Genomic DNA, 27,914 nt, shown 5'->3' on the forward strand with positions numbered 1-27,914 from the left:
TATCTCCCTGCTTACATACCCCATCTGTTGTTGCATGTTTTATATTTTTTCCACTAGAATCTTTAACCTATTGTCATAATTATTATTATTTTTTTTTTAGGGTAATGATGTTTATTTTTTTTTCCCTTCCCCCCCACCCCTCCCACCCTTTTCCCTTTATACAGTCCTTCTTTCCTTCATTCTTACCGCTCTCCTTAGCCTAACTCTAAACCTAACCCTAAACCTAATGCTAACCCCTCCCCCCATTATAATTATTTTAAATTAACTTTGATAATTCCAAAATTTGTCATACCTGAGTCTGGTTATATGTATGCTTTATCTCTTTAGATTATTAAAAAAAAAATTTGGGTGTGTGTCTTTTAGTGTATCTTGTAATTTCGCTGAAAGCCAGATGTGGTATTTTGGGTAATAGAAAATAGGGTAAAAAGTCTGTAGTTTTACTTTTTTTTTTTTTTTTTTTTTTTTAATCTGGCTAGGATTTGGGCCATTTGGTGTTTGTTGTAAGTGCCAGAGGTTTCAAATTCCTCCAAGTCCTTGTCTTTAGTCCTTAAATTTTGGCTGTGCCCTGAGGCTCTTCCAGCTATAATCTGCTGTTATTATACTTAAGCCCTATTGATGTGGTGATAAAATATGAGGGAGAAATATCTATAATCTTGTGATTAAATCTTAATCTCTCTAGGCTGTGAACACCATGTAGCCTCCTCTTAAGTAAGGCAGGAAGGTTAGAGGTGACTGAAATCCTTTTCTCTAGGTGGGATAAGGTTCTGGTAATGTCTGTGCCCTTGGAGAGTTGGACTTCATTATGGAGAAAGCTTTGGAATATTCCAAAACGGTTACTTTCCCTCTCACCTGCCAGAGACAAGAGGAAATTTTTTTTCTCAGCTTTTTACCCTGAAGGCCCAATATGGTTTCTGGAGCTAGGACCCACAGAGGCCTCTGTAAGACTCTGACCTCAGTAGTTTTTCACTCACATTAGATTGTACTCAGTCTCCAGCAGCTCATCAACATTGCTATTTAATGGTTTCTATCAGTTTATGGCTGTAGAAGCTTCTGTTCTATGTAAATGAATCTTGTCTGTGATTCTCTGTATTAGCTTCTCACCAGATTTCACTGTTGCACTTTACCCTACAACCTCAATTCTCTGATGATTCCAAGAGAAATAATTGATTTTTCAGACTTAAGGTTTTATCTTCTTATAAGAATGACAGTAACAATTTCCAAGCTCTTTAAGTATCAGAGCTAAAACTGCAAGTCCAATGTATTTAATTTTAATTAATTTAAATAAAGTAAAAAAATTGATATTTGACTCAGCTATTAGAAAATTTCAAGTACATTGAAAATAATTTGAGTATGGGAATCTAAATTTTCAACTATATATATAGATTATGTATTTCTAATGAAAATTTAAATTGAGATGTACACTAGAATTCAAAGTCAGTAGGAAAAATAAAGATGTTCCATTGATTTCTTTTTTGTTATTGATCATATATTGAAATGATGTTTTGAATATAGTATGTTAAGTTTTAAAAAAGTAAAATTAATTGTATGTTCCTTTTAGGTTTTTAATGTAGGTATTAGAAAATTTCAAATTACCTATATGGCTCACATTTTTCCATTTGCTGGCACTGCTCTACGGTTTAAATTATGCATCTTTGACTTATTACAATCTGCCTTTAAATAATGGCATAACACTCCGCATATACCTTGAAAGTAGTATTTCTATTTCCTCTTCCTGTCCTTTGTGCTATTATTATCACACGTTTTCAGTGCTACATATTATAAAGCACACACTAAATGTTGATCCTAAAAGTCAATTTTCCATTAAAGACCTTAAAATTAGGGGAAAGTCTTTTTTACATGCCCATTATATGCTATTTATATTCGTCTCCTAGCATTCTTCATTGCCTTGTGTAGATACACATTTACAAGTGACAACATTCTCCTTTTGCCTTAAGAACTTCATGTTAACAGTTTACACAGTGCAGACTTGATTCTGCATCATTATATCAGCTTTTGTTTATCCAGAAAAAAGGTTTTTTTAAAATTTATTCTTCCCTTTTAAAGGCTAATTTCACAGGATTGAAAATTCAAGGTAGACAGGCTTTATTTCCCTTTTCCTTTCCATAATTGAAAGTTGCTATATTGTCTTTAGACTTACATGAAATCTGTAAAACTTTTTATCTTTCCTCTTGTATCTGTATAATGTCTTTTTTTTCTCTATGTATGATATCTTTTTCAAGTTGGTCAGTTTTCTAGTTTTGAGTAACAATTCTGGGGTGGTTTGATTTGTGTGTGTGTGTGTGTGTGTGTGTGTATCTTGCTCAAGGTTCATTAAGATTCTGTATTCTCTGTTTAGAGCATTTAAATATTAAACGTTGAAACATTATTTGTCAAATATTTTTCTGCCCTAATCTCTCTCATCCATTTGTGAAACATCCATTATGCATATACTATGCTAGTTTAATATTCGTACAAGTCACAAAGACTTTTTTTTTTTGCTCTTTCTCTTAATGCAGTTTAGGTAAATTCTGTTATGCCTTAAGTATAATATTTCTTCTGCAGTCTCTGAACTTCTATAAATCATACCAATAAAATATTTCGAGTATTTTATTATCTTTACAAGTTCTTTTGTCCACATACATATTCCATTGTTCATCCATTATATTCATGTTTCTTTACATCTTTGAACACATGAGCATAACTTACATTGCTTGTTTTAATATCCTTGTCTGCCAATTCCATCTTATCTTCATTTCTGGGTCTGTTTCTATTGTAAGATATTTTTCCTGGTTATGGGTCAGTTTCCTCCCCTATGTGTAATGTTTTATCAGAACTGGATGTTGTGAATTATACATTGTTGGTTGCTGAATTTTTAGTATTTTTAAAAGGTATTGTTGGACTATGTTCTCACTAGCAGTTATTTGTTCAGTTTACTTCTTTTGAGGCTTGTGTTTTGAGTTCTTTCAGAGTGTTTAGTGGTCTCTACTCCAGGGCTAACTTGGCTCCACTTCCAAGGCATGGCATCTTTGGGGTCTCTCCTATCCATCTCTGAGTATTCAAGGTGCTTTCCCCATGTTTCCACTCTGGCTGATGGGAACCATAATGATTTTTAGCCTACTGTGATCTCTAGAAATTGTCTTCCTCCTGGAAACTCTTCTTTCCCTGGAGGCTGATCTTGTGTAGCCTCATGGAAATGTACCCTGCCGTTCAGAATCCCATTCAGTTATTAATTTACAGAGATCACTATACATATATCTGTAAGTGTTACTCTGTTTATCTCCTTCCTCTTGGAATTCTATGCCAAAATTCGTTTCCTTGAACTTTGGTTTCCTTTCCTTAACTTGGTAATTTGCAACTTTTTTTGTGTGTGTGTTTATGTGTGTGGGGGGTCCTCCCTGTATAGTAGTCCAGAAATTGTCTACAAGAAGAAAGCCTGAGTGTGGTAAAGGCTCACTTTCTTTTCTTTTAGGGACCATGACCTGGAGCTTTCTATTATCCCATATCTGAAAATTTTTCTAAATGTTGTCTTTTTCTAATTGTCTAAAATAAGAGCAAAATCCTGGACTGAAATACTCCTTATGGCCCGAAACATGAGAAACCTCCCTAAGTTTGAAGCGATTTCTCATAAAATCTATCTAGCAACTTTCATTTACACTATCGATAGTCATTAACTAGTGACTTGGTCACTTCTTCACCTTTTTTTTTTTTTGGATACTGGGGATTGAATCCAGGAGGGCTTAACCATTAAGTCACATCCCCAGCCATTTTTATTTTTTGTTTTGAGACACAGTCTTGCTAAGTTGCTTAGGGCCTTGCTAAGTTGCTGAGGCTAACCTCGAACTTGTGATCCTCCTGCTTCAGCCTCCTGAGTACCTGGGATTATAGAGTGACATGGTCACTTCTAACTGTAAACACAGCTACAGTTCACATTGTGTCAGTGTCTAACTGGATACATTTCACATACCCTACACCAATAAAAACCACCATTTTGTTACACGATGAAAGGGAAGAATGAATACCACACTGGCAAACACCAGTTCTGCTACAACTTTTAGCTTTTTTATTATTATTATTATTGAGAAAACAACTTTTAAATGGCTACAAAATGTTTTACAACATGGTTGTATCATTTGTTTGACCATTTCTCCTTTGCTAATGGATATTTAACTTGTCTAGAAGGGTTTTTTTTTTGCCACTTCAAAACATACACATATGCAAGCATACATGCATCCCTTACATACTGGATATTTAACTTGTCTAGAAGGGTTTTTTTTTGCCACTTCAAAACATACACATATGCAAGCATACATGCATCCCTTACATACTGGAGTGATATTAAAAATAATAGCCATTAGCATGGCATGATCCTAACCAACCAATAATTTCACTAGCTTAATTAGAACACATGCCAGCTATAAACAAATAGTATGGTCAGTCATATTCAGTAATGAAAATCAGTTGTGAATTCATATTTGTAAGCATGTCCTTTTATATGTTTGTTATATACTCAGGATTGGAAAGTGGTATAAAGGTACATGCCCTTTAATTTAACTAATAGTGTCAGATGGCTTTCTAAAAGTGTTGCATGATAAACGATCTTTTTGATGTGCAGTTCAATTCTGTTTGCTATTATTCTGTTGAGGTTGTTTGCATCTTTGCTCATCAGGGATATTGGTCTATACAGCTTTATTTCTTCTTGTCATGTCCTTATCTTTTTTTGAAAACAGGATAATGCTGGCCTCCTAGAAGGAATTTGGAAAGGTTTCTTCCCTTTCAATCCTATGAACTAAGTTGAAACTTGATTTCATTTTTTTAAAAAAGTTTGGCAAAATTCAGTCATAAAGCTATCCAGTCCTGGACTTTTCTTTGTTGGGAAACTTCTTAGTACTTGATTCAATCTCATTGTTAGTGGCCTATTCAGGTTTTTTAAATCTTCAGTTTTGATAGGTTACGTGTCTAGAAATCTGTTCATTTCTTCTAGATTTTTAAATGTTAGCATGTAGTTTTTCATAATGTCTAATGATCCTTTGTATTCCTGTGCTATTGGTTGTAATGTCTCCTTTTTCATTTCTAATTTTATTTGGGTCTTGTTTTTCTCTTGGTTAGTCTAGCTAAAGGTTTGCTGATTTTATTCACCTTTTTAAAATACCAACTCTTGATTTCATTGATCTTTTGTATTGCCTTTTTTGTCTCTTTTACATTTATTTCTCTTCTGATCTTTGTTATTTTTTTTTCTTCTAATTTGGAATGTGATTTGTACTACCTTTTCTAGATTATTGAGATGCACTGTAAGGTTATTTGAATTTTTTTGTTTTTTAAAGTAGGCACTATTGCTATAAAATTCCCTCTTAATATTGGTTTTGTTGTATACCATAAGTTATGGTATGCTGTTTTCATTTTCATTTGTTTCCACAAATTTTAATATTTCTCTTCTGACTTCCTTGACAAACCACTGTTCATTCAAATGTATGTTGTTCAGTGGTCATGCAATTGTATAATTTCTCTAATTTATTTTGTTGCTGACTTTGTTTTTTTCCCATGGTGAGCAGAAAGGATACAGGATATAATTTCATTTTAAAAAGAATTATTTAGAATTGTTTTGGGGCCTAATATATGGTCTCTTCTAGAGAAAACTCCATGAGTTGATGAAAAGAATGTGTACTTTGCAGCTGTTAAATGGAATGTTCTGTGTCTATTGTCAAGATATTTGTTGACTTTTAACTCTAATGTTTGTTGATTTTCAGGGGAGGGTCTAAATGATTTGTCCATTGATGAAAGTGGGGTGTTGAAATTCCCCAATATTATAGTTTTGGACTTTCTCCCTTTAGGTCTAATACTGTCTATTTTATAAAACTGGTTACTCTGACATCAGTTACACATAGATTTATCATCATTATATCTTCTTGTTGAATTATTATTATATAGTGACTTTCTTTGTCCTTATAGATTTTATCTTAAAGTCTACTATGTCAGATGTAAATGTAGCTACTTCTGCTAGCTTTAGGCTTCCACTTGCTTGGAACATCATTTTCCATTCTTTCACTTTCAGTCTGTATGTTTTTACTTGTGAATTGAACTTTTTTAGGAAGCATATTGTTAGATCTGGCTTTTTGATCTATTCAGCCTATTTTTTAATTGGAGAATTTAGCCTGTTTACATTCAAGCTCATTATTGATAGGAAGGGCTTATTCCTGTTATTTTGATCATTTTCTTCATCTGTTAATTAGGCCATGGTGTATGGTGAAATGTCTGTGGAGTTAGAGATGGGAATATGCTGGGTTTCCTGACCCCTATAGCTGTTCAAATTCAGACAGTAGCTCACTTCTGCTACAGCATCATGGTCAATTGCTGGGAGATACATGACATCCTTTTTCCAAAGCAAGGCTATTTTATGGTACTTATTTAAGTGACTACATGCCCCTGAAGACTGTAAAACTTTCCAGGCTAGGATTGCCAGCATCCCTACTGATAGTTTTCTGAGGTTATATCCATGTGTTACTTGACCCAATTAACCAGGAGACGGTCTGGGGATTCTACAATGGTTAATTTTGGGTGTTAACTTGACTAGATTGAAGGATGCCTGGAGAATTGGTAAAACATACTTCTGGGTGTGTCTGTGAGAGTGTTTACAGAGAGGAATGGCATATGAATGAGCAAAGTGAATGGGGAAGACCCACCCTAAAGGTGGACAGCACCATCCAATAGTTTAGGGGCCTGGATGAAACAAGAAGTAGAAGAGAGAAAATTGTTTTCTCCCTGTTACTTTCCAAGCAAGGTTCATTTTCTTCTGCTGCTTCCCTTAGACAACTTACTGCAGGTTTTCCTGTTTTGGGACACAAACTTGTACCAACAACCCTCAAGGAGTCAGACTGGGGATGTTTTGGGCCTTCGGCCTAGGCTGCGGGGGGATTGCACCATTAATATCTCATTCTAAGGCTTCTAGCTTCTTGCATTGAGCTGCTGCTGACTTCCATGGCTCTCCAGAGCTTACAGATGGCCACTGTGGAACTTTTTAGCCCCTGTGTCATGTTAGCCAATCTAATAAACCTCCTTTTACATAAACATATATTCTATTGGTTGTTTTCCTGGAGAACCCTTACTAATACAGGCTCTATGCCTAGTAAAATCCCCCATGGCTGGAGCATGGTACATAGTATAGGATGACAAGCCCCCTGCCACCAAACAAACAAACAAAAAAAAAACTGTGCCCATGGAAAGGTCACCTATGCTTTCTTAGGTAGTAAATTCCCTGTTATGATACTTCTCTCAGATGTTCAGAAACTATCCAGGTAATGCTAATGGATAAAACTGCAGGATACTGCGTCAAGTTAAATACACCAGGTATAGAAATATAAATATCAAAGGTTTTCACTCATTTGTAGAAGCTAAAAATTCTGACTATATAGAAGTTGGTGGACTAATAGAGGTCACTTGAGGCTAGAAAGGGGAGGAAAATGGGAGGTTTGGAGAGGGTGATAATGGTACCAAAATGCCATTGGTGGGAGGCAGAAGTAGTTCCAATGTTCTATAGCTTAGTAAAAATAGCCTATAAAAATTATACAACTCAAAATAACTACAGGAGAAGAGTTTGAAGGTTCCTAGCACACCGAAATAATAATATTTGAGGAGATGGAAATGCTAATTACTTCAACCTGGTTATTATACATCATGACCAATTATATGATGCATATGTCAAATCAGAATACTGTACTCCATAAATAAGTACAAATAATATATGTCAACTAAAAAAATAACCTATGTGTTTACTACTGGTGGGGAGAAAAGTGGACAGGAGGCAGTTAAAAGCATTGCAACAAGTTTGGAAGAGGACCCTGCAGCATTCAGGGTGTTGAAGGCCTCAAAGAGATAAGAATTAGGCTGGTTGAGGATAGGTGCCCAAGACTAAGACTCCACATACAAAACTGAAAAGTAAAACTTATAAGGACTCTCCCCATGACTCCTTTCCCATTGGTTCTCGGGCACTGACCTTCTCCAGCACCACTAGTCAATCTATGACTGTTTTGTGCCACTTTCACAAAAATGAAGCTGAACTGGATTTGGTGGGTAGGGGAAAGGAGATTCACTGGCTTTTCTGAAGTTGCACTTGACAGGCCTCTAAGCCAAAGTGCTTTTTCATCTGACAGACACAGACAGTGCAAAGAGAAGGACCGAAGCTTCACTTGTCTGGATCAAAAATCCTGCTTCTCAGCCTCTATTCCCAAGATGTCTCCTAAAGGCATGAATTGCCTGAAGGTGCTTCCTTCTCCCAGAGATACCCTGTTCTATTTCCTTTCATATCTCCTTAATCCAGACAATCTTTCCTTCTGTAAAGACTTCTGGTGAAGGAGAAGAAACCTAGATATGGGGGAAGTAATAAAATGGCAATGAAAGAGCAGAAAACTTATTATTATGCAAATAGTTATGCAAACTGAGATCAAAGGGCTTTCCAAAATAAGTTGTGCATCCTGTATTACAGGTACCATATCAGAGTAACATCCAGGAGAACAAATTTTGAATTCAGAAAACACACTATCCAAGAGGTTCCCAAATCCAATTCTTTTTTTTTTTGTACCAGGGATTGAACCCAGGGATGCTTAACCACATCCTCAGTCCTTCTTATTTTTATTTTGAGACAGTGTCTTGCTAGTTGCTGAGGCTGGTCTGAACTTGTGATCCTCCTACTTTAGCCTCCCGAGTCACTGGAATTACAGGTATGCGCCACCACATCTGGCCTGATTCCTTTCTAAAATATTCATAGCAGTCACTCTGGATAAGTATCTTGATAGCTGGTTGCTAAATACTGGATTTGGTGTTGGGCCAATTGTTAAGGCACCACCTGTGCTGAGGAGGAAAGTGGGGACTGTGAATGAAGGACAGCAGCCTTGCTTCTAGGGAAGTAATATCTGATAAGGATGTCAAGGAAGACGTATTTCATTACTTTACATTCAACTTTGCCAAAACTACTAGTTCTCTCGTTTAATAATTACTGAAATAACCATTCTAGAAGTAGTATGTCCTAATTCCTTTTCTCTATATTATAAATACTTCCAATATTGTTAGGACTAATTATTGCTACTATTAATCTGTTGCACTAAAACTCTTATGCTACTGCTTGAATTGTGCAAGCACATAAAACATGCCTTCTCTATTAAGGTTTTGTAATGAGTTGTGACTGAACTAATTCAGTAAGAATCTAAGTACAAATATGGAGTTTCTGTATAATTATAGTAATTGGGGGGTCAATTTGGCAGCTTCTCACTTTGGGTACAATATAATAGTTCAAAGAATACTAATTTACATACCAAGGAGGTCTTGAGAAAAATATATTAGTCTAGTTAAAGCAGATTATGACTTAATAGAATGAATTTCATATTGTCTCTTAAGAATACAACAAAAAGTTCCCCAAATAAAATAGTTCACTTATTTGTTAACTGTTTAGTTTAGAGAACAGGATGAAGTTCTTAGGCCTTGGTCCACAGACCTGAAAGATATCCAGAAAAGTAGTGAGAAAAAATTTTAGTATGTTACCAAAAGGCAATTGCTCATTTAATTCTCCCCTTCATATATTCTTTTCATCTCTCTCTTGGCATCCAAAAGTGTTAGTGTGTCCATCTCCTTGGGTATATACTCTGGATGTACATACAAGTCAGAAAATGCTTCTTAGTTTTGTTCCACTGAGGAGGGCAGAATTGAAGAACATGGCAGGAAAGGACTCGGCTTTGGATTAAACAGTGATACCAAAAAATACAACGTATTTCCCTCTTGAGTTGGGAAAACATACTATTAAGACGACAAAAGGATACATGTAAGTTGGGATGCCTCTTGCAGCCAAATGTTTCCGAATAAGTCGCTCAGTACCATACCAGTTAAAACCCTTGGTGGCATGACCGATGCGTGGAAGATGAACACTTGCTATTAAAAAAAAAAAAAAAAGGCATGTTTATTTTTTGATTTTTGATGTCTTCACTCATCAAACATTGATTGATGGGTATAACATATACATAGAAGAATAATTTTTGACCTTTTGCCCAAAATATACAAGTATAGTGTGAAAAATATTCTGGCAGGGGGTGATCATAATAGGAAAAAATTCAGTTATTCTGTTGAACATGAAGATCCATAGGCTCTTGAAATAAGCAGGCACAATGGAAGTAGAATATGATTGATGGTGAAATCAAAGTTAAAACAAAGATTCTCCAATTAGCCATGAAATTCAACAAATACCAAGACATACTAGGTTTGGAAACAAAATTACATTTCTTTGGCAGAGAGTCATGGCAGATTGTGACTCTCTAAGAGGAAGTATAATTAAACGGCTTTTCCCAACTACACCCAACCAAATTCCTTCATCTCTAATATCTGCTTCCCCATTGTAAAATCATGAGAAAAATACCAGTGGATGGACATGGTCCACAGAAATAACGAATATGAAACCAACCTGGAAAGGAACTGGGTTACACAAAGACAGAATGAAGGGGTCCTTACTCTGTGCTCTACCTTTGCTATGCAAACTGAGTACGGTCTTGACATTCATCTCCCTTCAAAAATCACACTGCATGTCTAGGAAAAGAAATTCATCTCCTCCTGATCTCTGTTGGAAGAGCTTACCTTTCTTTCTCTTTGCTGCTAAAAATATCTTCTTGAGGCCCTCTTCTAGAGCTGCCATCTTAATGCCAGACAGGGCATTGGAGCGATCACGGTGCTGAGCCACTACCAAGGCCAACTAAAAAGAACCATTAGATGGATGACATGACATGAGATAGCTCCACTGTCAACTCAGTGACCTGCCCATGGAGAGGACATAACCTTTTAAGGACCACTCAGGCTTTGGTTCCATCCTTTATTTCTGGTACCTGGGATTGAACTCAGAGGTGCTTAACCACTCAGTCACATCCCCAGTCCTTTTTAATTTTTCACTTTGAGACAGGGTCTTGCTAAGTTGCTTATGGCCTCTAAATTGCTGATGCTGGCTTTGAACTTGTGATTCTCTTGCATCAGCATCCTGAGCTACTGGGATTACAGGCATGTGTCACTGTGCCCAGTGGCTCCATCTCTTTTGTTTGCTCTGCCTGAACAGCAATGTGTGATGATCCACCTTATCATAATTGATCTCTTATTTTTGTGGCAACTTTATACAGGGATTTCTTCCACTTTTTATGACATGTTAAAAACCAGAGTCTAAAATTTATACTTTCTAAATGTTCTCATAGGTAAAGAAAAATTTTAAGACTCTTCGGAATAGATAGGATTTTAGAGGTTCTTATAATCCAGCCCTCTTGACTGATATTAGAGTTAGTCTCCCAGGACAAGCAGTCAGTCCATCTCTGTCTAAACAAGCTATGAAAACCAAGTGCCAACTATCTCCACCTCCTCCTAAATGGGGTAGAGCTGGAGAGTTAAGGAAGCTTCTGGGACCAATGTCAGTCACTACAGTCCCATCCCAGACACAATGTTCCACACTGTAAACAGCTTTCTTGAGTAACTGTACACTGAAATTCTCATGCATGGGCATTATTTTGTTTTTTGTTGTTGTTGTTTTTTTCTTTTTCATTTTAGAAATTCTGAATGAATGACTAGAATAGAAACCACTTTGTTGCCACACCAATATGAAGAGAATGAACCTCTTTCAGCCTTGTTTCTAAATTTATTTTCTTAAATGAATTAAGATTTGGTTTAAAATTTGGATATGAATTCAGACCTTGGAAAAAACTATAGGTATGGGAAGTAAATTCACTACAGGTATTCCAAATGACAGACCATCGAGAGATACTTAAGATGCAAAAGGAGGATTCTGATGTAAGCAGAGAAGAATGTACTGGTTCCTCTCCTCTGCCTGTGACTGTCCAGAAAATATAATCCTTTATAGAAACTTTCATGTAATAAATGATAAAACCCTCAGAGTTTTGAGACATGATTTCATACTTGTTGAGTAAATGTTCATGGAGCATTTCCAATGAGCCAATACTATGTGGGATATGAAGGATAAAAAAGTCCCTATACCTGACGGGGCCTGTAGTATACTCCAGTGCACGCATAAAGAAGTAGAGGACAGTGCTCCATGGACTGTGATAGAAGCCTGGGGGACAGGGGAAGTGGAGTGTGTGGGCCAATATGCTTGTTATGGGATGGACCCTGTTCCCCCAAATTCATATTCTGAAGCCCAAACTCCCAGTACCCCCAAATGTGATTGCACTTGGACAAGGGCCTTAAAGAGATTATTAAATAAAGACAGTAGAATGAATCAGACATAACTTTCCTATGTTCATAAATGAAGACACTACCAGTGTAACTCATATCACATATAACCACAAACATGTGAAGTTATACTCCATGTATGTATGATATGTCAAAATACATTCTACTCTTGTGTAGCATAAAATTTTTAAAAAAAAGAGAGATTAAGTTAAAATGAGGTTATTAGGGTGGACCCTAATCCAAACTGACTTGTCTTCTCTGAAGAACTTTGGACATGCAGAAAGATGCCAGGGATGTCTACATAGAGAGGAAAGACCCTGAAGGACACAGTGAGAAGGTGGTCATCTACAAGTCAAGGAGAAAGGCCTCAGGAGAAACCAAACTACTGATACTCTGATCTTGGACTTGCAGCATCCAGAACTTTGAGAACATACATATCTACGGTTTAAGCTACCCAGTCTTAGGTACTGTTATGGCAGCTGTTGCAAACCACTCTAATACTAGAGATCTGGGCCCCAGTGGGGGCAGGAAGGGTTTTAAGAGAAACTGATGGGAGGCAAATTTTAGTTCTGATTAAAAGATGTGGTTTTTTTGTTTGTTTGGTTTTTACTTACCAGATCTTGCCCTGTGTTTCTTGACTCTTTATCATCAATAGGAAACAAAAGGACACTTCCCAAACTTAAGTCTGAGATTAAAAAAAAAAAAAAAAGAAAAAAGAACAACAGAAGGAACATTCAGCTCACATGAACCACTGAAGGAGAATTACTCCAGATTCTCCTGTGTCTTCTTCCAAATCCAGTTAGGTTTGGAACCCCACCTCCACCAGTCTTGCATAGCCTTTTCTTACTCTCTTGCTCTCCTTAGCTAGGTTCTCACCTGCTTCTCTTCTGAAGTTTTCATGTTCTCCTAATTCAATATTCCCCAAACTTTACCAACCAAGTGCCCTATAGGCAATGGAGAATGAATACAAATGCTAGAGGTATCCATGCGTGGGGAGTAATTCTATGAGCTTGAAATTCCTTTGGAAGTCTACTGTTTATCTTACATCATTCAAATACTGCATTATACTATACCTATTCCTGTTTGCTATTCCTATTTTCTAACCCTATAAAATCAAATCAAACTGACACTTAGACAGATATGCTAATTTAATTTGGGACTTCACATAACTCAGTTTAAACTTTTTGTTCAAACTAAAAATGACAAATATCTTGCACACCCCAATCTTTTAAGTCTTTCTAAAATACTAGCTCTGCTATGCCATTCTTCTGATCAGATTTCCTGTATGACTAGCCATTATCCACTGGATATGGTCCTACTTAGAATGGTATCCCCTAGATAAACCATGTATGGTCTTCTATGATATGGCCAAACCTCCCTTTAAAACTGAACTCTCCTCTGTTCCTTGGTCTAAACCTGGCCTGCATATGGACTGTGCAACTACCTGGGAACAGTAGTTACCATGGGGATACCAAAAAGAATGTGACTGTTAGGAATCCTCTTGCCATTCTATCTGCCTATTCAAATCCAATCCATCTTTCCAGACCTCAGATAACTCTCACCACTCCATGAAGCCTTCCCCAGCAGCCTTAGCCCAGTTCCACCTACTCTGCTATAGCCAATTTAAATCCTTCTTCAGGAAAGAGTGTACACTACTATCTCCATTTCTTTAATGACCACTTTTACCTTAAATCTGTGCAACTAGGTGATAGTCCTTACATTCCTCAAAGTGCTCTAAGGTCACATGATCAACCACAGGTTGAATCCAGTGGTCTTTTCCCAATTCTTCCTCTTACTTCAGAGTGAAACTGCAGACCACTTTGCCTTCTTAACATCCTCTCTTCCCTTACACAGGTTGAGCATCCCTAATCCAGAAATCCCAAATCCAAAATGCTCCCAAATCCCAAATTTTTAAACAGTGACATGATGCCAACAAGTGGAAAATTACACATCAGACCTCATGTGACAGGCTGTGCTAAAAAATACTGTATAAAATTACATTCAGGCTATAAGGTTTATAAGGTTCATATGAAACATAAATATATTTTGTGTTTAGATCTGGATCTCATCCCCAAGATATCTCACTAAGGTATACACAAATATCCACTGTTTAAAAATATTTTGAAATACTTCTGGTCCTAAACAATTTGAATAAAGGCTACTAAACCTTCAAAATACTACATTCTCAAGATTCTCTTATTTTCCTGAAAATTCTTACTGTCTCTCCTCTTATCTCAGTTCCAAAAGTTTTCTATGTTCTGTTCTCTGCCTTCTCATTTCTCCCACGTGGTTTCAAAGAGGGATGCCTCAGTCTGCTCACCACTGGCTCTTACCTCTCTGGGATTCTCTGCACCTTTTTGTTTTTGTTTTGAATCCTGCCAGATCTGGGTTGGCCATTTCAACACACACCAAACCCTTCTTTCAAAAATGTGTTTTACCAGAAAAAGCAATGTGTTTTACGTCCTTATATTCCTCTCTACTTTAGAGAACTGGGCAAAAGAATTAGGAAAAACCAATCTCTAAGATATCTGGAGGGCCCATCTCTGTTGGACAAGGTCCTTTGACTGCTCATCTCCCCCAGAAAATAATCACAATGATACTTTTACTCTTCCTTCCATTTTGCAACTTCTGCGTGTAAAAGGAGGTGCCCTTTTCCCTTCTGTGTGTCAAGAGACAATACTTTTCAGTCTTCCAAGTCCTCCTGGTCCCAAACAACTTTACTTCTGTCTCCAGGGAGTGTTGTACCTGAGCTGTGCTGACCTCATAATCTACCTTCCTTCCCCCTAGCACCAAACCTGAGCTATGTTAGCATTTTAATAGTGTGTCCCATTTCCCTCCTATAGATCTCTGACATTTTCATGAGATATTCCCTTATGAAGATGAGGGAGTTGGGTAAATGATGAAATAATCTTTATTCTAATACTTGAAGATGTATGCAGCAATTGACATTTTTCAAAAGACCTACACATTCATTATCCTCACTATAGTCCCTTGGGGTAGGTGGAGCAAAATATTATAAATTAAATGAGAAAACAGGCAGAGAGAAAGGGGTCACAGTCACATAAAACCAGCTGATGATAGAATTCACATCACAATCGGCTCTTCTGAGTCCTTCTCCAAGGTCAGTTAACCCACATGATACCATCTTAAGTGTCCACTCCTGTCTTATTCCATTGTTCTATTTTTCACCTTACCTTTCATTTTCCCTGCCAGCTCATATACTTTTCTTGGCTCAGCTGACCGTGCTTCCAGAGCGGTGAATAAGCCACCTCTGCCCCAGCGGCCAGAGTCATCTGACAGAAGAAAGAAAATTTTCATCTATAAGAGGCAAAGTCAAGCCCACAATTTAGAGAAACAAAAGCACACAAATTAGGCTTGTAGAAGAATGATTTTTTCAAAGGGAAGGAAAGCTATATCTGATCTCCTAGGAGTATCATAGTTGGATTCCCAAATATGCACAGGTTTTCTGAAAGATATCCCTGGCCATCATAACAGAAAGGCATCTCAAAAGTGAGTGTTATGAATGAGTAAAAAATCTCTGGTAGGTCTATAACTCTGGAGGAGGTGAATAAGGAAGGGTGGAGACTGGGGGGGGGACATAACAGTGAGCAAGTGCTGTTAATATCATAGCATACAACTCCCATTTTACAGGTCAGGAAGAAGAAAAGTTAAATGACTCATTCAAGCTTGCATTAACATAATAGGTTAGTACCTTGTATTTATATTCATTCATACCACAAATATTTGTTTATATGTATTACCTGTCAAACATCATTCTAGGTACTGGAGCTACTGTGGTGGACACATATACACATACACAATCCTCTTCTATTAAGCTTATTTTCTAATGTAATGAGATAATCAAACATATATGTTAATATGTGAGGAGGTGATAAAGGTAAGTTGGGTAGAAAGAGGACAAAGAGTAACAGAAGGGGCATGTAAACTATTCTATATGAGGTGATCAGGGAAGACCTTTCTGACAGGTAGACATTTAAACTATGCTTGATGTGACTACAGAAAATAAGGTTCCAGGCAGAACATGCAGAGGTTGTGAGGGGAACACACAGGGAGTTTCTCAGAGAATGCATTTTTCTTCTAAAATGTAGCCTCATTTCACCCTCTTAAAAAACTTGTGCCAAGGATGAGACAGATATCCCATTAATATGGATTAGGAAGCTCACGCTCAGGGAGAGTGGGTAACTCAACCAGGTGAACCAAAGAGTCAAGAGTCAAATTCACATGAATTTGTCATGCTTTTTTGATCACATGAAATTGCACTGGGACCAGCACCCTTAAATCATGATTTAGACTCATCTTCTCCATTTCTTGGCACCATAAAGACTGAGGCACACTCCCTGTCCCACACCACTTCTCGTACCTACACAGTGCACGATGAGAGCATCCTCTGTCCCAGCCTGAGGGTGCGTGACATCACCACTAACATACTTGATGGAGTTTGGGTCTGGGTCATCGTAACCCAATTCAGGAGCACTCTCATCTTCCCCGTCCTCAAGGTCCTCGGACTCACTCTCCTCAGAGGACAAGCAGAAGGACTGGTAATTGTGGGACTCCCACCAAGCCATCCTTTGACCCGACAGAGAGAAAAGAAAATTAACCTCTCCTTGGAGCACATTTTGCACTGCTACTCACAAACAATAACTACCAAGTAAAATGTAATTAGAAACTTACCCTGACTGAAGTTTTTTGCTCATTTGTAATTAAACAAGTTTTACTGATTAGTTTGTCTCCTGACTACACTTCAATAATGAGCATCCACCAAATGTCCCTGTTTTTAAGAACATGACTAAAAGGGACCCGTTCAAATAAATGATTCCTCACTGGCTACAATAAAACCTTAAAAATTTCTCATTTCAATAGAATGCATCTTCTCTGCTTTAGGCACTCAAGACTTCTCACTAAAGTAGATGAAATGTTAAAGTTGAATCTTTTAAAGTGTTCTGTGGAGCTGGGTATGGTGGTGCAAACTTGTGATCCTAGCTACTCAGGAAGCTGAGGCAGGAGGATCACAAGTTGGAGGCCAGCTAAACAACTTAGTGAGACCCTGGTTCTAAATAAAAAATAAAAAGGACTGGGGAAATAGATCAGTAGTAGAGTGCCCCTGGGTTCAATCACTAGTCCAAAAAAAAAAAAAAAAAAAAAAGTATTCTGTTACCAACAGAAACTATCAGATTGATAGTTTTTTGAATTTTTAAGTGATTCTAGTGGAGGAGACCAAAATATCTATGTCACTAGAAATAACAGTACTCCCTAGACATACTTTTTCTTATGCTCAGCTTCTTCCTTTTCCCTCTTCTTTTCCTCTATTAGTCTCTTTCTCTTGGCTGCTGCTGCTTGTCTTTTTTTCTGTCTTTCCTCCAGTTCTTCTGGACTCAGAATCCTTTTCCTTTTGGTAGACCCCTCCAAGAGGCCTGGGATAAGAACCTGTAGGAAGGATAAGATCGAAAGCCAGGAAGGTCAGGAATTTCCTGTTCCTCCATGAGTTTCATTCATCTCCAAAGTAGTCTTTCTACAGAGGCAACATGCTTAGGCTTTCACAAAACACTGCATCCCTGTGTGGTGGGCACTGGCAGCAAGATACTTCAATTTACTGTTCATATTATGAATCTCATTGGCATGGTGGCCACTGTGTTCTAAATTCAGCCAAAGTACTGACGTGGATAGTACAGTCATTTTGATTCATTTCATGAGCAATAAGGTAATTCAGAATAGAAACTTTTTTTCCTTGATTGAAAGCATACAATGTAGGATACCATTTAAAGTTTAAACAATTTTAACACAAATCTTTCTATAAATGTATAATTCCTTTTAATACAGAGTATTTTAGCATGATTATCTTAAAGATAGATAACACTTAGAAAGTACATTTTAAGCATCAAACACTGAACATTACACATATCATTCATCTCTTAATGTAACAGTCATGTTTATCAACAACAGGATATGATATTTTGATTTAATATGGTGATCCACTTAGGGGTGGCTTAGAAGAGGGACAGGGTTGCTTTTACCTGCACTAAATTGAACAATATACTCACCTTATTAATGTTTTTTATGCTAGATTTTTACATAGCTTTTATACTAGGGTTCAGTTAATTTGTTACATTTCAAGAGACACTTATTTCTTAATAAATCATCCTAAGAGAACAAAAAATGATACTGAGATCACTTTTGGTTCTTTTATAGGAAGACAGTTTGGAAGAATTTATGATCTCACACAAATTAACAGCTCTTACACTGCCTTTATTTCGGAGTAACCGGCCCTCTTGACTTTTTTTTTCCAAAAGGATTTTCTGAAGATTCACCAGTTGTTCAAAGGATTTTCTGTCTTCCTTACTGGGCTCTTTAGAATAATCTTTACCTTCAAATAAGTACATATGGTTCTCTAAGAATATAAAACAAAGTGAGAAATGTTAAGACATTGAAAAATAGGTCAATACTATTCAAAGCAATAACTAGGTGAATAAGAGAAAAGCCCATACTCTAAATGGGTGAAGACCAGCTTGTAATGAAATTTCATTTCCTGTTGCACCAGTACTGATGAGTTTGGGTTCTATATGTGTTCACTTTTCAAAGGACAGAGCATTGACTTAAACCCTTTTGGCCCTCCCTACGTGATGTGGGAATCTCTGCTGGATCCCTCTACACTGCTAAGTCTCAAATCATTCATACATTCCACAACTCTTCCCAGTGCAAATCTCACTGACTTTTAAGATCCCCTAATAAAATCTCAACTTTTTTAGTCCAAACATACTTTTAATACTCAAATCCTTTTCCCCTTTTCTATAATATTAAAAGGAACAAGGGGCAAATCTATGAGAAAATGAAAAAAAAATCACAAAAAATAATCCCTTAGATTTATAATATTCTTTGTAGATCTCACAAAGCATCTTCATGTTTCTTACCTCAATCCTGGTATAATTAACCCCACTTGTGAAGGGGGAAACTGAAACTCACAGGGATTAAAGGGTTCCTCAATTCTCTCTGCTACAAAATGAACAAGGTAGGTTTTTCTGATTCTAAGATCAGTATGCTCTTTTCGGTAGATTAGTGTATACAGAAAAGTAGAGAGAAAACAGGCTTGCAAATAATTATGGCAAAAACAACAAGGACAATAGTATGATTTTTTTTTTTTTTCCTTAATTTTTACAGTGCTGGGGATCAAACCCAGGGACTCACAAATGCTAGGAAAGAGCTCTACCACTGAGCAACACCCCCGGCTGATAAGAGTACTCTTAAGTAGCACTTTATGCTATCAGAGCAATTTCACATCTATTACCACGTTTGATTTTTGCAGCTGTGTAAAAGAGTAAAAGAGACATTAATAGCACCATTTTACAGATGAAGACACAAAGGCCCAATGAGGCTGGGTGATCTGCCAAGATCATGATGAACAGCCAAGACTAGTAACCACAGACAGGTAAGATAAGGATTCAAAAGTGAAGTGTATTTAATAGCACATGTTACTAAATAATGTATTTTCACAGCATTATGAAATCAGCTATAAGTATGTTTTCCCTAGAGAGTATGAAAGCAAAACATTTTCATTCTCAAGAGATCAATTGCTTCACACTTGTACCCAAATCTAACCAGCTGTAATTCTAATTGGCATTGCTAATTAAATCAGCAGGGGGCTTTCAATGAGGTACTCTATCAACAAGTGGAAAAAAATAAAGAGCTGAGAAGTGTCAAATATGATCAACATATGTAGCATCATACTGCATGAAATTCTCAACTTACCAGATAAATGTGCTTTTTAAAAAAACTTTGGCATTAAAGATAAAGCAACCTTACTTTTTACTTAAATTTGATTGGGCTGCTCTAATTACTATTCTTTAATGTTTATTTATATTATTTTTAATGATGCTCCATGTCTTTAGTCTGTTTCTAATAGGCAGTTGGAGCCCACAGGTCTAGACCCTCATCTGTGTCCTGCCAGAGGAACCATTTACCAAAAAGGGAACCAAGACATGGTCATTGAAGACAACATTCCAGATTTTAATCAAACTGGAGAATTTTTTCTGGCAGTTAGATTGTCTGCAAAAATACCTGTTTCTAGGCAGGTGAAAATATACAATCATCTTTCTAAAAACACTGCAGTTTTATTTTGTTCTAGCAAATAAAATTAAATTAATATAGATGAGTACAGAAAAGGGTGTAATCATGATACTAAGGTAATCCAATATAACTTAAAAATATGACCACACACATTTATTTTTTCTCTCACCTGAAACAGTTAAATGACAATAAATGGATTTCTAAAAAGCTATATGAGGCAATGGTACATTAAAACGCTCACAGAGTCCCCGGCACTGTGGGATTGTGGAAAGTACAAGCAAACACAACCTATTCTAAAACGTTCACAAACTCTTTGGAAAATGAAAACAGATTAAGAAGAGCTATGGATCCAAAACACAGGTATCCAGCTGGGACTGACTACAGGAATAGAAACCCTCTCAATACTCCAAAAGCTTAGGACTCACGGTCCCACAGGGCACCACTATGTGGGGGAACTGAAAGGATCCACACAGCAAGTAATGGGAGCACCATGAGCCCTTGGATCCCTGTCTTTTCAATTTAAACAATTTTACTGTAATGGTGTATCTTCCAAGGATGATAAAAGAGGACTTGTCTAAGGATAAAACAAGTTGTCCAGTGATGTCTTCAAATCTGGGTGTCTGGAAAGGCTCCCTCAGTGCAAAAGCTGGCTTGCCAACCAGTGCTGCTGGCATGAGGCCCATAGGCTGTCCACCTGCTCACAACAGAGCTGCCTGTCAGCTTTGGGGCATTTCACCAGCACCCTGATCAGACAGTCGCAGGACATCAGATGTTTCAGGAAAACTGCTAATAAGAACAAGAGATGGGGCTGGGGAGACAGCTCAGTTGGCAGAGTGCTTGCCTCGCAAGCACAAGGCCCTGGGTTCAATCCGCAGTACCCGCTCCCCCCCAAAAAAAAAAGAAACAAGAGATTCTTTTTTTAAAAAGAAGAGGAAGAAGGAGAAGCAAATGGAAGAAGAATGAGAAGCAAATGGAGAAAAAGAGACAATACAGTGGACAGTGGGCAGGGCAACATTTTTTGAAAAGATATAATAAATATCCTTCCTGGGATACATTTTAAAAAGCTATAATAAATGTCCTCAGTGAGGATATTGTATCCTTGAAATGAGAACAGGATACAAACAACAAGCCGAGAACAAGAAAGAATTCTTGAATATAAATGTGATACTACTGTAACAAATTTTAAAGATAAAACACAAGAAAAGTCAAAAACAGTGTTCTGTAAAATAATGCCAGTTGCCTGAATTTTGAATTCTTCATATATTCTATAAAAACCACACCAATCAACAAGGATAATGAAACCACCCCTAATCTAAGCCTGCTACAAAATTAGGAGTCAGAAACTACTCTAAGCTTCCATTTGCAGGTAAGTAGATAAATGAACATCCCAAACCAGCTGAGCCAGCTCTGAAACGCTCACTAGTCTGGGTAGGCAGAGACTGCACAGGAGAGAGAACAGTGGAGGTCTAGTAGTGCCAGATGGAGGAAATTTATTCTCCAAAATAAGAATCACACTCCAAATGGGAAAACAATGAGGATGGGTCCAAGACCTGGTAGATCACAGCAGTGGCTAGTAAGGAATCAAAAGGGAAGGGCCGGAAAGTAGATGCAGTCAAAAATTTGGGGAAGAATTGCTTTTAGGTGAGAAAGAGGTAAATTTAGAAAGGGAGGCATCCTTTGACAATTTCATGGCAAAGAGAAAGAAAGAAAGCAAGTAGTAAAAGCTGAGAATGACAAAACCAAAAGCCTTGCCCAGCCCACTCCCTACCAGTAAAGGAAGCACCACCTACTGAAGCCATGGTGCTTCTCTAATGGTGGGAGAAGGAACTCTTTTTTGGGGGGTGAGGGTCCTGGGATTGAACTCAGGGGCACTCAGCCTCTGAGCCACATCCCCAGCCCTATTTTGTATTTTACTTAGAGACAGGGTCTCACTGAGTTGCTTAGCGCCTCTCTTTTGCTGAGGCTGGCTTTGAACTCAGGATCCTCCTTCCTCTGTCTTCTGAGCCACTGGAATTACAGACATGTGCCACAGCACCCAGCTAGAAGGAACTCTTGAATTAAGAAGCTCAGTAAGAAACCTCTCACTCCAGCCCATATTGACTCCCTATTGGTGCTGATACAGGAAAACAGTCATTTTAAAAATGATCTATCATGTGATATTAGGGAGCATGATACAAAGCCACTACGTGAAAAGAAAAGATAAAAACAAAACCAAAAATCCAAATCAAAAATTTCAGAATAGAAAAGGATGAAAAGATAAATATTGGGGCTAGGGCTGTAGTTCAGTGGCAGAGCATTTGCAAAGCATGTGTGAGGCACTGGGTTTGATCCTTAGCACAGCATTAAAAAAGTAAATGAACAAAATAAAGGCATGCTGTCCATCTACAACTACAAAAAATATTTTTTTTTACAAAAGATAAATATTTTAACCAAATTCAGAGAAAAAAGAAAAAGGAAGACAAAATGATCTCCTACACCTCATGGGTCTTATGAAGGTTAAATGGAAAAAGATATAAAGCACATGACATAGTTGGCGGCACTGTTGATAAACTCACAATAAATGCCCATAAATATCAGCTACAATTAAAAAAAATTCTACTATTTAGAAGAGGAATCACTGTGCAGAGCATCATCATAAAGATAGCATGCTTCTCCAGTAAATCCAGATAAGATGTCTGCATCAATAGAAAAGGTACAAATTTAATCCTTGATGACAGGACCATAAACATTAATATCACGACTTGGATTCAAAGTTCAGCCACAAGGGAGCAGCCAGATATAATGTCAATTTCTTGGACCAAGAAGCCTAAAGAGTGTGCTCAAGATGACAATAGGGCTGGGGAGGAAAAAGAGGTCCCAGGGAGTAGGATATAGGACTTCCCATGGGGACGCATATCACTCATGACGTAACTTGAGGTGACTGTGCCATTTGCTCTCCCTAACCCCCAACTCACTTCCCTCCTCCAGTTCTCTGCTCCCTCCTCCGGCTGCAGGCAAGGCATCAGAGACCCACTGGCCATTTTTTGTCTCTCCCAGGATGGACTCCAGGTCTATCTCATCCATGGTGCTCCCCTCAGAAGACAGCAGTTTATCCAAGCCAAATTTGAGTATTTCACTCAACTTGAATGGAGAAAACAAAAAATCCAGTTAGTTCTCATGAAAACAAAGATCAGGATGTGGTGATCCGCTGAGTGTCTAAGTGACACCAAGCACATTCCTTCCCTTGTGGACTTTCTTTTCTCCAATCGCAGATGACTTCAACCAGGCTATTGTGGGGTTAGGTGAGGAATAAGTAGAAAGGTGATAAATGATGACCAGAGCTATTGATTTTGATAATTAAAAAAAATTATTAGCCTCCAATTTCTTTTTTTTTGTGTGTGGGGGGGTAAGAATAAAATGATTTCCAGCATCTTCTATAGCACCTCTCACCAGCATTGTTTACAGGTTCTTCCAGCAGTCCTGAGAGAAGTCAGAGACCCAGTTAGCTACCTTCCTACCTCTCCCACTGCCAAACTTCTTAGAAAGAGAAGATGCCACTCAGTACCTCACCTCACAATAAGCTGACTCCTTTCCTTTGCCGAGTTGCCTTCCTACCACAGTACTTTATGGAACCTACCTTGGAAAAACCATAGCAATCCTGATTACCAAGGCCCAAAGGCCCTTTCTTAATTTCAATCTCCCTGGATAGCCCTGTGCACTCCCTATCCTGCCCTTTCCTCTCATTCCTCCCTAGGGGATACTCCACCTACTTCCTAAGGCTACAGGAACCACCCAGAAAGCTTAGATAGTATTACCTGGCTTTCATTTGCTACTTCCAACTTTATACCTCCCTGAGCACTCTCTCTTAAGAATTCTGAACCAACTAGGATCCAAAAGACGGCCCTTGTTTGCATTTGCCCTTTTAGTTTTGGTTAGTTATCTCTAGATTGCCTATTTTGTAACTTGCAAACTTAAAGGTATCCTGTAGCTTGAAAACACCTGAGATAAAAACTAAGCAAAACACACCTGGATATATTTATATTTAGCCTTGGTAGGTGTGTGTGTGTGTGTGTGTGTGTGTGTGTATGCACATACACAGACATATACATAAACATGTATATAGATTACTTACATTAATATATACATACATATATATTTACATAAACCTATATATATATATAAATATATAAATACATATATATAAACCAAGGCAAATGGCTTTGGCATTTAGTAACCAAAACAGAAGAAAGCCAAGTATTTATGATGAAGCTCATTTCATACTGGGATCCTCCCTTCCACTCTGTTGGATTTAAGTCTCCTGGTTTCCCTCGCTGTTGAGCACTCACAATGTGTTTTTAAGGAACAACCTTTTTAAAAATGAAAAACAGTATATTACAGTAATTAAGAGCATGTAGTTGGAAGTTACAGAGTGCTTGCATTAGAGTCATCAATCTGAATGATGTTTGGAAAACTTCTTAAAATGGGGATAAAGACAGTGTCTACTTCATTCTTCTGTTACTCTTCTTCATGAAACAACTGAAAAAAGTACACCGCAGACAATGCTTAGCACACAGTAAGCATTCAATAAATGTTCACTACATCTACATCTGTCCCTTTCTGTTTCTGTTGTGTTCTCCTTGCAGGATAAGGGACCTGCTTTCCTTTTTCAGGACTTCACAACTCTACATTGCTTAGATTTATCAAACCAGAACCACATCTTTTACTATTAGATTCTTTTAATAATTTAGAAAATGCTTGCTTTCTTTTGAGACAAGGCAGTGAGTTATTATCCTTATTCTTGGCAACCATAAATAACTCATAGTCTGGATGGGGAGGAAAGAAATCACACAGAACCAGAATGAGATTTTTTGCCCCTGGCCTGGGCAGGAAGTCCCACCAAGGTCCTCTCCAACGGCCAGTAGTCTATATTGGCCCACAGCAGGGAGTTATGCCTGCGCATTACACAATGATGTGCTGGTAGACCACATCACATGGAAACCCCTAACTGAATGCCTGGAGCTCCCTCCACTGGGGAAGAATTTGAGTATCTGAGACCTCATCTCTTCTAACTCCCAATATGTGCGCCTTCACTACGGCCCACAATGAGCTCATCTCAAGGTCCTGTGAAGAAATGTATTTAGACATCTACAGATATAACTACCTCTCTCTCAAGCTTTCACCTTACATTTTATAATTGCCTCTTCAATAGTGAAAATAAAATGCACAGCCTATCCTGCCACCATGACAGATGAGTATGCTGAAGACTAAAAATATAGAAAAAGTCAGACTCCACATTTACTCCCTAAGGTAAACAAAAACCAAGCAAACAAAACCTAGGGTTCTTCTTTCAGGTTCTAGTACCCAAAAAACTGTGAACCTTTCCTGCAAGTCAATGACTCCCTAACAAAAATAGCACCGATCCCTGTCTACAATGCTGATATTAAAGATACAGGTGTGTGTGAGAGGGAATTGCTATTTTTTAACCCACACTTGGGCTAACTGTAAACTTGATAATTCTGCTTGTAATACTGTGTAATTTTTCCCCTTCTGCATACCTCTTGAATTTTTTGTTTGATAGCTGGTCCTTTTAAAGTCTGGTTTTTCTTGTGAACTTTTCTAAATGAAATCCCTTCCTTTTCTGAGTCTCCCTCTAACAATAATTTACATTGAGTTTTACTACAAACCCTGTTGACTAAAGCCTACATTATTTTTATCTTCCTAACAATTCACCGCCTATCTTCCTAATTTCTATTCTCATCATTCAGGTTTAAAGCCTTAAAGTCATCTTTGAATTTACTATCTCTCTTACTCCCTGCCTCAAAACAACAGTCAACTCCTGTCATTTTTTCTCTGCAATGTTTCCTACTGCAGACTTTCCCATAGCTACTGCCCTTGTCAGCCATTTATTACACACTTCATACCTGAATCATTCCAGAATCCTAGTGGTTGATCTCTCTGTATCTAATCCCACAAAAGGACCTGGGGTATTTTATAATATGGGTTCTAATTTTAACTCAAAGGCTGCTGCTATGGCATAATTCTAAGCCTTCCTCCAAAAGAGAGCTCTCTCTAGAATCTTCCAAGTCAGCATTTGACTCCTATCTAATTTTTGTTTCCTCAAGCAAATTAACTCTAGTTCCTTCATCCATATGTCCTATGGCATAATTGTGAATTCCCAGTCTTGTTCATCCTCCTCCGGGTATGCAATGAGTACTGTAAGTCACTGCACAAAGGGTCTGAGATTAAGGAGGAGATATGGAATTAATCATCACTGATAAAGTCAAGCTCTTCTTTAAAAACCACCAACAACAAAAACCAAACAAAACCCAAACAAACAAATAATTCTCTGTGAGGTAACCGGTGGCATACTCATTTTTAGAAATCCCAAAGAGATTATATCCATGATGTTAAGTTACCTGCTCAAAGTCATACATCCAGTAAGTGATAAGGTATAAATCTGAATCCAAGTTGGATAGTTTAAATCCCATTCTCTTTATTCTATTTTCTCTGCCTTTAAGTGCCACATTCATTTAGCTTCGACGGCACCTTGCATGTAGTAGGTACTGAGTAGGTAGGAATTAGGCTAAGGAACAAATGTGTAACTGGGGACAAAGGGTGGTTAATGCTGGTCCTTTTTATTTGCATTCACATCCACAGAGTATGGATTATAAATCATAGGACTTTAAAGAAAAGGAAAACATATTTTACCTGGAGGTCAGCATCAGTCAAAGGTTTCTGGGCTCCAAGAGTAAAATGGCCTCCTTCTATGATCATGTTGGTGAGCTGCAGTTTGGAGGCTGCTTTCCTATAAACTATTTCTTCCACAGTATCTCGGCCAATCAGCCGAATAACTTTCACAGCCCTGTACATAAGTCAAATGAGAGCAGTGTGCTATGAGTCTGTGAAGCTGGGGGGAAAAGCATGCCAGGAAAATACACCAAAGAGGAAGCAGAACCAAAGACCATATTCAGGGAAAAATTCAAAGGATATTGCTCATTTGGACCTGAGCATTTGTTAGAGAGATCTGGCCTCAACTTCTCTCTGAACCTTTCCCAAGAAAGTCAGAGAAAGGATGATGAGGTGACCACAACTGGGATTTCATCTATAGCTAAGGACAACCCCTGGCAGGCATGTTGTCCTGAGGTCACAGGGTAGTTCCACAGCCTCTTAACCCATTTTTTTTCCTTTTTGTGGAAACAAATCCAAGAGAGCTTTACCAATGAGTTATATCCCTAGCCCTTTTAAAAAAATGTTTTATTTTTATTTATTTATTTAATTTTTTTTTGTAGATGATGATGGACCTTTATTTTATTCATTTATTTATATGCGGTGCTAAGAATTGAACCCAGTGCCTCACATGTGCTAGGCAAGTGCTCTACCACTGAGCCACAACCCCAGTCCCAAAATATTTTGAGACAGGGTTTTGGTAAGTTGCCAAGGTTGCCCTCTAACTTGCGATCCTCCTGCCTCAGTCTCCCAAGTTGCTATTTTACAGGTATGTGCCACCATACCAGCTTTAATTCTATTTTTAAACTGAGTTAGGTTCTAACTAAAGCCTAAAAGTGTCTTCTAATCATTTTGCAATCTAACTATTCTTTTTAACAAAGTGAGACTGAATTGATCATGTGTCCCGCTGAACATGACTCTGCAAGTCAGCAGCT

General features: G+C 37.7%; 1 protein-coding gene across 7 annotated transcripts in view; it reads right to left on the bottom strand.

Annotated features, from left to right (window-relative positions):
* Window positions 1-441: 441 nt before the first annotated feature.
* The window catches only part of Chd1l (chromodomain helicase DNA binding protein 1 like), a 61,803-nt gene continuing 34,330 nt past the window's right edge, over window positions 442-27,914 (bottom strand). For all 7 annotated transcript variants that reach the window (XM_047555006.1, XM_047555028.1, XM_047555020.1 and 4 more), the window contains 10 exons: window positions 26,962-27,115; window positions 23,229-23,394; window positions 18,453-18,601; window positions 17,477-17,640; window positions 16,577-16,782; window positions 15,390-15,488; window positions 12,810-12,880; window positions 10,609-10,723; window positions 9,804-9,912; window positions 442-8,903 (listed from right to left, as the gene is read on the bottom strand). In XM_047555006.1, the coding sequence (XP_047410962.1) occupies window positions 8,825-8,903; window positions 9,804-9,912; window positions 10,609-10,723; window positions 12,810-12,880; window positions 15,390-15,488; window positions 16,577-16,782; window positions 17,477-17,640; window positions 18,453-18,601; window positions 23,229-23,394; window positions 26,962-27,115 (1,312 nt within the window). In that variant the 3' untranslated portion in view covers window positions 442-8,824. The remainder of the gene's footprint in view (window positions 8,904-9,803; window positions 9,913-10,608; window positions 10,724-12,809; window positions 12,881-15,389; window positions 15,489-16,576; window positions 16,783-17,476; window positions 17,641-18,452; window positions 18,602-23,228; window positions 23,395-26,961; window positions 27,116-27,914) is intronic.

This window comes from Sciurus carolinensis, chromosome 1 (assembly GCF_902686445.1).
Source record: "Sciurus carolinensis chromosome 1, mSciCar1.2, whole genome shotgun sequence".
Lineage (NCBI taxonomy): Eukaryota > Metazoa > Chordata > Mammalia > Rodentia > Sciuridae > Sciurus > Sciurus carolinensis.